Source organism: Lemur catta, chromosome 2, assembly GCF_020740605.2.
Source record: "Lemur catta isolate mLemCat1 chromosome 2, mLemCat1.pri, whole genome shotgun sequence".
In the NCBI taxonomy this organism is placed as follows: domain Eukaryota; kingdom Metazoa; phylum Chordata; class Mammalia; order Primates; family Lemuridae; genus Lemur; species Lemur catta.
The window spans coordinates 136,967,789-136,979,453 of NC_059129.1; the positions used below are offsets into that span (position 1 = coordinate 136,967,789).

At 43.4% G+C, this 11,665-nt stretch overlaps 1 protein-coding gene across 1 annotated transcript in view; it reads left to right on the forward strand.

Moving 5' to 3' along the window:
• The window catches only part of TIAM2 (TIAM Rac1 associated GEF 2), a 131,674-nt gene that overhangs the window by 31,970 nt on the left and 88,039 nt on the right, over nucleotides 1-11,665 (forward strand). Inside the window, exons 4-6 of the mRNA XM_045544619.1 lie at nucleotides 2,841-3,276; nucleotides 8,325-8,497; nucleotides 10,510-10,734. Of these exons, the coding sequence (XP_045400575.1) occupies nucleotides 2,841-3,276; nucleotides 8,325-8,497; nucleotides 10,510-10,734 (834 nt within the window). The remainder of the gene's footprint in view (nucleotides 1-2,840; nucleotides 3,277-8,324; nucleotides 8,498-10,509; nucleotides 10,735-11,665) is intronic.

An 11,665-nucleotide genomic window follows, 5' to 3' on the forward strand; every position in this document is an offset into this window, starting at 1 on the left:
TACCATGATGGACAGTCTTATTTGTTTTGACTTTTTAAAAAAGGTGATATAAAAAGAGCAGCCTTATTTTTTTTTTTAATAGGGCTTTACAACCACCCTGGTGAGTTAGAGCCTGAAAACAGATTAATCCATGAAAAAACATGCGCAACTGAAAAAGATTATCACACTAATAACACATAAAAAGAGAGAGAGAAAAAAAGCATGCACTAGGGAGGAATATGTGTTTGATGCAGATAAACTCTTCCTGCTGACTTGAGGTTAGTAGTAACTGTGTACTGACAGTGAGACTTTGTTTCTGTCCTGGTTAAATTTTCAGTTCTGTCAGTCAGGGTAGGCTAGATTATTGCTGGGGTAACAAAAACTCCTCAAATCTCTGAGGTTAGCACAGCCAAAATTTATTTCTCATTCATGCTTCAGGTTCATCACCAGCTAGTCGCCAGCTGGTGACTCAGGGGTACATTGTTTCCTGGGACCCCAGGTTGACAGAACAGCTACTGTCTGGAGCATTGCAAGCCGCTGCAGCGGAGGGAAAAAGAAAATACTTGGCAGTGACACATTTGCTTTTTGCTCACATTTATTGGACAAAGCAAGGCACATGGCCATGCCTAACCTCAAGAGAGGGAGGGGATGGGAAATGATCCTGCCACGCGCCCTCTTGGCTATCGTGCCCTGGTCTGGAAATCACCTTAGTCTTTGTTTATGATTATCCGACTGGGCAGAAACGGAAATCATTTGTACGGAAATCATATGCTTTGTGTACATTCGTTTCACACCCATAACATAGTGACTAGGAATCTAGCGGAACCTATTTAAAGACATGTTATTTATTTATTTATTTTTAACATGCCCTTTCTTATTAGCCTGAAATTAGTCACCGGCAATTAGGATTCTAGACAGAAAGCTTTAGACATTTATAAGACTGAGAAAGTTCATGCCTGTGTAAAAGAATCACTATAAATACTGAAATGCATTATTTTCCCATTTCTCAAGGAGGAAAAGTCTTGTTTTGCTACAGTTGGACATTTAAAAGTCGGCACTACAACTTGCAGTCTCTCTCTCACGAGAAATGATGCCAAGAGTGTAGGTCGTGTTTAACGTTGGTGCATACGTGCCCTTCTCTGGCAGAGCTTGGCTTGTTTCGAAGCACCCCGTTATGGCTCTTGCATCCCAGTGTTTGGGGGCTATGAGTCAGAAAGTCATATCCATAGCTGAAATAATGTTAATACCAGCTAAATGAGAAGTATTCCTTCATCTCCTAGGAGTTTTTGAAGAGCAACAAAGTGACAAAAAAAAAAAAAAAAAAACCCTTGAAGTATTTCGAAAGTTTCCTGTCTAAGTGACTCACAGGAGCTGGGTTATTTGCTCTGGTCTGCGTACGCATCAGTGTATAAATAAATATGACTGTGGGATGTAGTGTAAACAGAGTGGGAAATAATATTTTCCCTAGTAATATCTGTTTGGGGCTCAGTTGTTCATTGCTCCTGGGTATTTGGAAACACCCTTCAGTCATATGATGATTTTCCTTCAAAAGGCAGCAAGTAATTGCTACTTGATTTCTGGATGAAATTTCTGAAAAGAAAACCTCTCTACGAAGTACAGTATTCAAAATAAGGCCTTTAGTTGCTGGTCTTTGACCCAGTTTTCCCTCATTTTTATTTTAATGCATAAGGAAATATGATTGAAAGCCTACTGGCAGCCGATGAGACATGAGTGTGCTCAGCACCTGTCCGCAGTTACCTTAATCCAGGCTCTGCATGTGGAATGTCAGTCTCTTTTGAATCGGAAGTTAAGCTGGCTTTCTGCTGAAAAATCTAGTTACTGCTGTTTACCAGTGAATAGCCTGTATGCAAAGTATTTTTCTTGAGTGACTGGATTTCTGACCCAGATGTTAGAAGAAGCATCTTTTTCCAGTTTTGTGCATGGCCAGCTTGATGTTCAGTGTGGCCAGCCTCGTGGGGAGCAGCAGTTATTGCATAAGTATGAATTGTATTTAGAGCTGCCTGTGTTGGGTTTGGGTTGGGATAAATATTAAGGTTAAGACTCAGGTCTTTAGTACCCCCAGTGCCTGGAATAAAAGAGATACTCAAATGAAAGGATGCAAATGAATGCATAAGTGTATTCTTTTCATGTAAGAAATTCTCAAATTAAGTAAAAAATATTAATTATGGGAAAAAAAACCCTACAGTTACTATCCAGTAGTCTTCATGGATAAGGAATCCTTAGGTGCATGGTTTTAACTCTATGAACCAGGAAAATAAGATGAAGGAGATCCCAAAGTCTAGAAGTCTAGACCTGGGCACTTGGCCGGAAGCTGGGGACAGTGTTTACCATGGCAAGAGGAAGAGGAGTTCTTGGGTCTTACATAACAACATCAAATCCCTCCCCTCCCTGGAACTACCAATTTTCTACCGTAGCTTTCAAATTATCCAAATCTTCCTCAGATAGATTGCATGAATGCAAATTCTTTCCTGGAAGACATTGATTTACAGTTAGCAAAGAAAAAAGAAATACCATTCTAGTAATATTCACTCTAGTGTGTTTTAGACATACCAGTTTGTTTCTTGATGCTAAGCTCAGGTTAGATTAAGGAGAGTCATTGGTATTTTATTTATTACTGTAAGCATCGACTCCACTGGATAGAAATTGGGCTGGGTAACACTATTTCTCAGATTCTTTCTGGTTTGGGGACTTTGTAATTAAAAATGTATTTTTGTTACAAGACTCTTGCTTTGCAGTGCCACTATCAGCAACCGCCAACATTGTTACACTTATGCTGTGTCGAGGCAGGGGTGCTTTGGATATCTGTAACCTCTGATGGTGATCGTTTGTGCTGCTCACAGGAGCCGAGGTCCAAGGAGGGCAGTGACTACTTTGACAGCCGCTCCAGTGGACTGAATACGGATGTGCAGGTGCCCTCCCAGGCATCTGCTTTGCTGTGGTCAGGGGGCTCGGCTCAGATCCTGTCTCAGAGAAGTGAATCCACTCATGCGATTGGCAGCGATCCCCTCCGACAGAACATTTACGAGAATTTCATGCGAGAGTTGGAGATGAGCAGGACTAACACGGAGAACATAGAGACGTCTACAGACACCGCGGAGTCCAGCAGCGAGTCGCTGAGCTCGCTGGAGCAACTGGACCTGCTCTTTGAGAAGGAACAGGGAGTGGTCCGGAAAGCCGGGTGGCTCTTCTTCAAACCCCTCGTCACTTTGCAGAAGGAAAGGAAGCTGGAACTGGTGGCTCGAAGGAAGTGGAAACAGTACTGGGTGACACTTAAAGGTAAGTGAGTTTTCAACATGCCGAGGGCCACAGGTAATCATTCCTTCCACCCGCATTCTTTCTAGAAGCTGCCATTGAGTCCAACGTTGGTTTGAATTAACACAAAACAGCATCTTATTCAAATGTATTCTTCAGTCTCATACATAATGATTAATAGTTATTATTAATGGCTGTTATTTTATAGGTATTCCTGTGCCATTCTTTGATCCTTTTCTTGCCTCTGGGGGAAGGAAAAAATCTAAATAAATAACCAAAGGTAGTTTAGTTATTTGGAAAGTAGATCCCGAATTTCACATTTTACACTTGTTCAGAACTCTAAGGAGGTATTTTTTCCAGCTTGTGCAAGTAAGACCATCATCTGCGTTATTTGATTTGTGTCCTCCCGCCTTTGTGAACTAAGAAAGTCTGTTATCACCACCAACAAGTGCAGCTTTTTTTTTTTTTTAACATAAAGGAAATAGAAGTGAGAATTTGACTTGTTAAGATGATAAAAGTTTCTCACTAGCATTGCCATTTAAAAGTTATAATTGCCTTGCACATTGTGGATGTGTAGATTTGAAGAAATCTAAGCGCCTTATGAGGAAGCAAGAAGCTCTAAGTGAATACAGTGTTGATGTAGGCAGATGCAGCCGCGCAGCCCCTGGCGTTTCTGCACAGCCCTCCTGTGACTTGTCAGAGGAGCTGAAGGTGGTGTTCAAAAGTTAGACCTCATTATCAGGTGACACCGTCCCCTATCGTGGGAGAAAGCGGAACTGTGAATCACATCTGCACACGGTATGTGTGAAGTGCTGGAGTCCTCTGAATTACCCCTTTCTAGCTTTCCTTGGCCCCATATTTAAAAATTAGAGCCCCGCTGCCCCAACTTTGGAGGGCAGGCATCGTTTCTTGGTTGTCCATAAGTCCCTCGGGTAGAGGTGCACCTGCAAAGGCATTTTGTCTCTAAGTAACATTCCCTAGCAAACAGGGGAGAGGAGTTGTGAAACCTAAGGACCCAACGTCCTGAAAATACTGCTGTCCTCTTTTCCAACTCTGGATTTGGGTCCTTGTGTACATCGTGGCTGAGGAAGGCAAAGAACTTACCCAGTTTTTCCATAATGGAAAGGCAGGTTCCCATACTGAATGACAGGAAAGATTTGGAAAGTTGAAATGATGGGTTGAATCTAACAAAATAAAACTGTGAAGGGATCAGAAAGTTCTGCTTTAAAGTTTAAAAGTGCAATAGGTACCCAAGGACAGGGTAGGGAGATGTGGCTATGAAGTATTATAAGTGAAAAAGATTGGGGAGTTTGCTTTGCAGGCCATTCAGAGTGCGTTTCCAAGGTGATGTGGCTGTGTAAAGGTACATGTGATTTATAAGAGCAAATGTGATCTTCAGCTACATCATTAGAGATGTCGTGTCTCTTGCAAAGGAGGCGACAGTCTCTCTTTCCTGTGCTCTGGTCAGAATTGGCCATTTCTCTCCTTGTGGGCACAAATGGCAGGAGACTTGTTAGGAAATGAGAGGTTGATTCTCAGAAAGATTCTACCTGGAGTATCCCTAGCTGGAGAGGAGAGTTAACCTGCTCCCCCAAGGGGTGGGCACCTGGAATTGTTAGTGAATGCTGGTCTGAATCTGCCTCCTACTCACATGACATTTGGAATGGATGGACTTTGCTCCATAATGTGTCATGTAGCTATTTTTTAATATAAAAATTTGTTTCTTAAAATTGGTGCTTTGGGAATTTCTTCCTTGCTATTTGTGGATTTGCAAACTCCCAGTGTACATCCCCACAGTGGTGGGGGGCTGGTGATGGGGCACGTGTGTGTGACAATACACCACCTTGAGAAGGAGGACCATGGGTGACATCAAAGGGATTTGGCCCTGTGCCATCAGGAGGATGGCATAAGGATCCAGGGATGTTTAGCCTGGAGAAATAAGAACGGGGTGAGAGTGACCAGCAGTGTGTAGAAGAGATGTTGAACTTACCCTCGGTCTTCCTAGAGGTTAGGATAAAACCCATAGATGGAAGACAGGCTGATTGTGAATTAATGTAAACAATGACAGCCAGAGCCATGGGAAGGACGCCACCTTCCTGATTTCTCTGCTGCTGACATCGTTTGTGTAGAACTAGATTGTTGGAGGCTTCATTAGGGGAATTCAGGCTGAAAGGTCACCAAGTTCCTTATATTCCATCCCAGAAGGTGGACCAGGAACATCTGGCTCCTGACTTCACGGGTGGAATGGGCCTGACTTGTCTTTGTCTTTGCTAGATCTGCCGTCCTGCCTGTGCCCTGCTCTCGTGGTGTTTGCTTGTAAAACACTTCAAGATCCATGAATAAAGGGTGCTTTGTAGTATAAATGTTATCAAGCACACACTCCTTCCTTTCCTTTGCAGCCAAGGCAAGGCGTGCGATAAAGATGTTTTTCCCAGCATAACCTTTTCCATGTGGCTTTGTACACCTCTTTCCTCTGGGAACTCAGTGTATTAAGTTCCAATTTCTTGGCTTAGAATCCAAGTTGTAATGTTTGGGCCTAACTTTTAGGCTTAATCTAAATAATAGTTAAAACCACATATGTGTACACATCCACACAGATATTTAAGCAGAATTTTTAAATTATCTATGTATCAAAGTATCTATGTAAATAAATTGGAAATCGTTTTCTGGAGCAAGCAGTTATTAGCAAACCACCTGGTTACCTGCCTCCATTGGATGCGTAGGTATGCTGGGGACACAAAAGCTTTTTAGGGCCTGGAGGATGTAATAAATATTTAACAAGGGTGATTCTGCGTTCCATCTGTCTTTTCCAAGGGGTGGAATTTCGTGCAGTTCGCCGGGGACTTCCTGGGCTGAATAGTTGGCAAGGTCAATAAAGATATCCGTCAAAATGCACAGCAGACTGACCGATGAGCAGTGTCGGGAAAGGAGTTACTGAAATAATTTTAGGATGCTGGTGATTCTGCCTCAAGATAGGCCGGCAGCAGGGAGTGGAGGTTGAGAGGGTGTCAAAGGAAAGGTGGATTTGAGGAAAGACCAAGACTAACTGCTCTCCTCCCGCTGGTGATATTTCTACTAATATTACCTCTTCTATTCTTATACTACCATTGCTGTGCCAATCTGTTTTCTCTTTCTGCTACTGTGGCAAGAATTCCCATTGTCAACCCTCCAGGCCATCACCAATGCCAGGAGGGGGACTGCACCGGGGGTGGATTTTGAGGCTTCATTATGGGGGGGGCAGCCCCTTTCCATCAGCCCAGGGGCCCCCTGAGAGATGCAGAGTTAAACTTGGAGTTTAACAGAGTGTAATAGAGTTAAGATTGATTTCCTGATCTTTAAATTCGATAGCCACAAAATTCTGCATATTGTTCTACATCCTGACCTGGCTTTAAAATGAAGTGTCCTGTTTTGATTTCACGTTTGCAAATGAGACTTGTAGTCTGTTGTGGATGGGCTGTTAGGTTTGGCAGCATCTTGGGGGCTGCCCAGGGTTTGTGTTCATTTCCTCTAGATGTTGGGAGTGTGACGTTAGGGAAACCGGGAAGTAAACATTAGCCCGTTGGAAAGAATCTGGACATGGGCACAGCTGGAGTTGCCGTGTCCCCTTCACCCTGGCCCTTGGGCCCCAGTCATGGCAGGTTTTGTGTGCTGTAGTAGCACGGGACAGCCCATAAACCCCTTGCTGCTTTTCCTTGTTCTGAATATTTGAGCTCCCTCAGCCGCCTTAGTGTGGGTGAGTTTTAATTGTGGGGAGGAGAGATGGCCCAGTGTTTCTTGGGTCCATAAAACACCAGGGAGGGAGAAAGTGCTGTTTCTGAAGGCCAGGCTTGGGGGGGCATCTTCCTCCCCCCGATTCTGTGCCTCGCTGGGTTCCGTTATATAAACTTTGTACGTAGTAGATTTAGTTTTAAAGGAAGTAATGAGCCTGACAAGAGTGAAATAGTTTTTAAAACATTGACATTTTTATGAATTAGGAGAACATGCCGCTAAGGGGCCCCGTTCATTTACGTGCTAGTGAAGGCGGCTGGTGCTTCTCCCACTGTCAGCGTGGAAGGTCTTTACCGAGCACCGGGGTGGGACTGCATCGCTCACACGGAGTGCGGGGGCTCAGCGCGTGAGAAGTGCTCAGAGATGTTTATTGCATGAAGGTTTGAAGGGATAGCAAACCTATTTAAGAAAACATATTCGTGAGCATTTTAGAAGCTTCAATTTGATTAAAAATTGTGTCTGATAATTGCAAGGCATTCCTGTCTATCAAAGCAGACCCTTGATAAGCTAATAAACTATTACAAGTAGAAATTATTAGAAAAATATTAATAATTGCTTAAAAGTATGCATATCAACATGTTTGCAGTAATATTTTAAAATTCAGGCATATTTAGTTTCATTTTTCTCTCTTCGTCTAAGTTAGTAAGTAGTATTTCCTGTTACTGTGAGACAAAAGAACGTACTGAAATGAAGTTACTTTACGTGGCATTTGGAGAGTAAACTGGGTACTTTCTCGTAAATGGCGAAGTTCCTGAGTCGACTCAGATTCTTGTTCCCACAAATTGTAAATGTAGTGAATGAATATGGCGTTTTCTTTGGCCTCTCACATTTCTAGCCCCTGAATACTGTGGTCATGTGCTTAAGAATGAGCATCCCGGGGCCAGAGGGTCCCTGCGCCACTCCGGTCCAGCTGTGGGACCCACGCCATGATGCTGTCTCTCAGGTTTCTCACCTTCAGGGTGGGGAAATAACCATGCCCCACATAGGGCTGCTGGGGGTTCAGTGAGCCAGCATGTGTGGAATACTTAGAAGAGATAAACAACAACTTACTGTTTGGTATTGTTCTTACTGATATTATATTCACAGAAGCATCCCATTTTCATTCAAGTTCATATTCATACAACTAGGCATACTTCAGATGCCAGGCTTTCTTTGTTTACCATGTGTGTTTGCATTAAATAATTATCTCATTCAGGTTTGTTTGTATTTTGTTTTTTGTTTTTACTGTATCACTTACCTTCTCATTTTATTCCTGCATCCTTAGGTCTGTGACAAGGACATTACCTTGCTTTTCTCTCTCACAGGATGCACCCTGCTGTTTTATGAGACCTACGGGAAGAATTCCATGGATCAGAGCAGTGCCCCTCGGTGCGCTCTGTTTGCGGAAGACAGCATCGTGCAGTCCGTCCCGGAGCATCCCAAGAAGGAAAACGTGTTCTGCCTGAGCAATTCCTTTGGAGATGTCTACCTTTTCCAGGTACTGCTGGTGCTTTGGAAATGGAGGGTTGAGGGGATAGGTTATATACTGCTCAGATGAGAAGCAACAATTAAAAGGCAAGACTTAGAAAAGAAAGAGTAAATGCTTAGTTAGGCTTTAGATTGGGACTTAAGCAAGAGACATTGGCCTCTGCTCGCTGCCACGTGTAGTAGGGTCTTTGCAAATCCAGTCATTCATAGAGAGGGCATTTCTCAGGTGCCCATGAAGTGCCAGGCTGTGACCCATGTTCTTCAGAGCACAAAGAGAAAAAAATCATGATCCTTATTCTGGAGAAGCTTGAGATCTCGTGAGTGCAAGGTTCGAGATTCTCGGAGTTGAGACTTTACAAGTGAAGGCTGGAGAATGTGGATGGGAGGGGCTTAGGCTCTTCCCGAGAATCCCAGTGGAAGCCAAAGAAGACACTTGTCAGCAAAAACCCCAGAGACAAGTGCTATGAGGTCTCATTCCCTGTGGAATTGGTCTTAGGATGTTAAGATTCAGGTTATCTGCTGGTAGGGTTTTGGGCAACTTTCTAGCAAATGAGAAGTTGCAGAACACAGTGCTACTGAGCGGCAGGGATTGGGATCAGGCGTAGGTTTGAATCGTGGTGCTGTTAAGTCTGTAAGTCATCTTGGAGCACTTCTCTGAGATTCTGACCCTTCAGTCAGAATAATAATAATAGCTTATAGGATTCTTTTAAGAGTAAATAATATGTATGTGTTAAGTGCTAACGAAATTCTGTTATTATTATTAATTAGTAGAGATGGGGGTGACAGCCAGGAGGTGAAGTGGGCTTCTCAAATGCCTCCCAGTCTAAACCCAGCACTTCATATACACACAGTATTGGCTGTAGACTGTATCTGAGTGGAAGGTTCATGGAAAACCTCGCAGGTCCTGGGTCTAGATCTCTGGTAAAGATGGTCCTGGGTGCCCTCAGAAGCCCTGGTAGAACATGGTACTCTCTAAGATGACTTTGGCAATCTGGAATGCTCTGAAATGCTCACTGCAACCGGACTTCCTGGGACCTAAACTCATTGGGCCTCTGGCTGTACTGTGTCCACACACAGACTTGACTTACCAGAGTCAGGGCCTGAGATCTGATTTTCCTTCTCTGAACAGAAAGGTTGCTTAAAACCTTCTATGGTGCTTTAAAGCAAAGTAATGAATTGATGTTCATCTGAATTGTAGGGAAGGAAAATAGCTTAGCTTCAATCCACATGGACTTCTTAGGGGTAAGTGCAAAAATGAATATTTTCTTTTGTGATTCAGGCAAAATATCCTCAGTTTTAGGACATTTTCCCCATTGGTCCTATCCTATGATCCCAGAGGCCACTGGAGGTTTGACTCAGTGGCTTGAGAGTCTGTGGTTATTTCTGGACATCAGGGGAACTGAAAGTGCTTCTCAGCCTGCTTAGAATCATACATATTTATCCATTCTGCTTTATTCAAACTTTCCTTATTGCTTTTTAAAATAAAATACTTTTTTAATAAACATAGTATATGGCCGTTGTGTCCGAAGTTACTGAAGAGTAGAGAAAGAGAAACCATAACATTATGGTGCGTTTCCCCCAATGTTCTTCTATTCGCATTTTTTAAATTTTAGGCCACACTGTAGATGTAATTTTATATCCAGGTTTCAAAATTTTATATCTTAGTCCCAATATGTTCTCATTCTTTTAAAATTAGGAAGATCCGCAGCCTTTTAGAGAGTGGTGTCCTACCTATGTCACCGAGTGACATATTACGTCTACCCTTGTTCTCTTACCACTGGTCCGTTGTTGGCCGTAGCCTGTTTGTGGTTTTTCCTCCGGCCACGTGTACTTCTGCTCTGCTCTTGATGTTCTCTCAGACCCTCCGAACCTGAGTTGGGTGGCTCTGTGTGTTTTTGAAATTAAACAGCTTTTACGAAGTGCAGGTACTTCCTGGATTTTACACAAAGCTCAGCCCGCCATTTTGGGGAGCACTTTTGGGATAAAATAATTTTAAATGGGTTTCCCCCCTTCTCTGTTTAGGCCACTAGCCAGACAGATTTGGAAAATTGGGTCACCGCCATACATTCTGCCTGCGCATCCCTTTTTGCAAAGAAGCACGGGAAGGAGGACACGGTGCGGCTCCTGAAAAACCAGACCAAAAACCTCCTTCAGAAGATAGACATGGACAGCAAGATGAAGAAGATGGCGGAGCTGCAGCTGTCAGTGGTGAGCGACCCGAAGAACAGGAAAGCCATAGAAAACCAGGTACCGTTTGTCTGCGCCGGTCACTCCACGGCAACTGAACGCAGACTCGCTCTTGGTGGCATTTCTTATACCCAGGGAGAAATAGTTTCTGTGGCTTCTTCTTTCAAAGACTTAATGGCTGCCCTTTGTGACAGGGGTGATATGACCTGCTTTGCAACCTTTGGTGGCTGTGTATATGTATTTGTTGAAATATTCTGTGACCAAATCTTTCTTCCTAATATTGAGTGGTGCCATCTTGCCTAGCTGATTCTATCAAATAAGGTCACTTTCTGAACCAAATCCATACAGTAAAACTACTAGACGATGAGACAGGTAAGATTCTAAAACAGAGAATGGCTTTGTAAAGAGTGATCTGGTATAACATAGCTATTTCTGTGTCTGTGGATTGCAAAAAAACTCAGTAATTTTTCTGCTTATTACAGAGAAGTTGCTAATGAAAACGCTGCCTCTTCTCTGGGCTAGTTCCACATTCATGTAATAATGACACAGCTAGTTCCTATGCTGTTTGCATTTTAGAGAAGGGGAAGAAGCTTTTCAATTTTTGTTTACCTTGGCTCACACAACCCAAACACATAGACACGTGTTAGTGACATTTCTAGCATCCCTGACCTTGGTCAGGCTCCTTGGGCAACAGACTGTGATGGAAATTTGCCCAGGAGAAGTTTTACTGGGGATGTTCCCAGGATCAGCACTGGGAGAGAGTGAGGATTGGGAAGGGGCAAGTTAAATTGTGATGTGGCTGGTCCCATGGTGAGATCTGGAGCTGGGATGGCCGTTCAGAGTTCTGTAGTGAGGCAAGGAGGGCCAGGCCTTTGTGCTCTCATGCCAGAGAGGGATCCCAGAGAGAGATCTTTACGCTTTCAGTAGCTGGTGATCCTGGCAGCCAAGGGAAAGAATGCCTGTCAGGTGATGCCCTGCAGAATCCATTGCA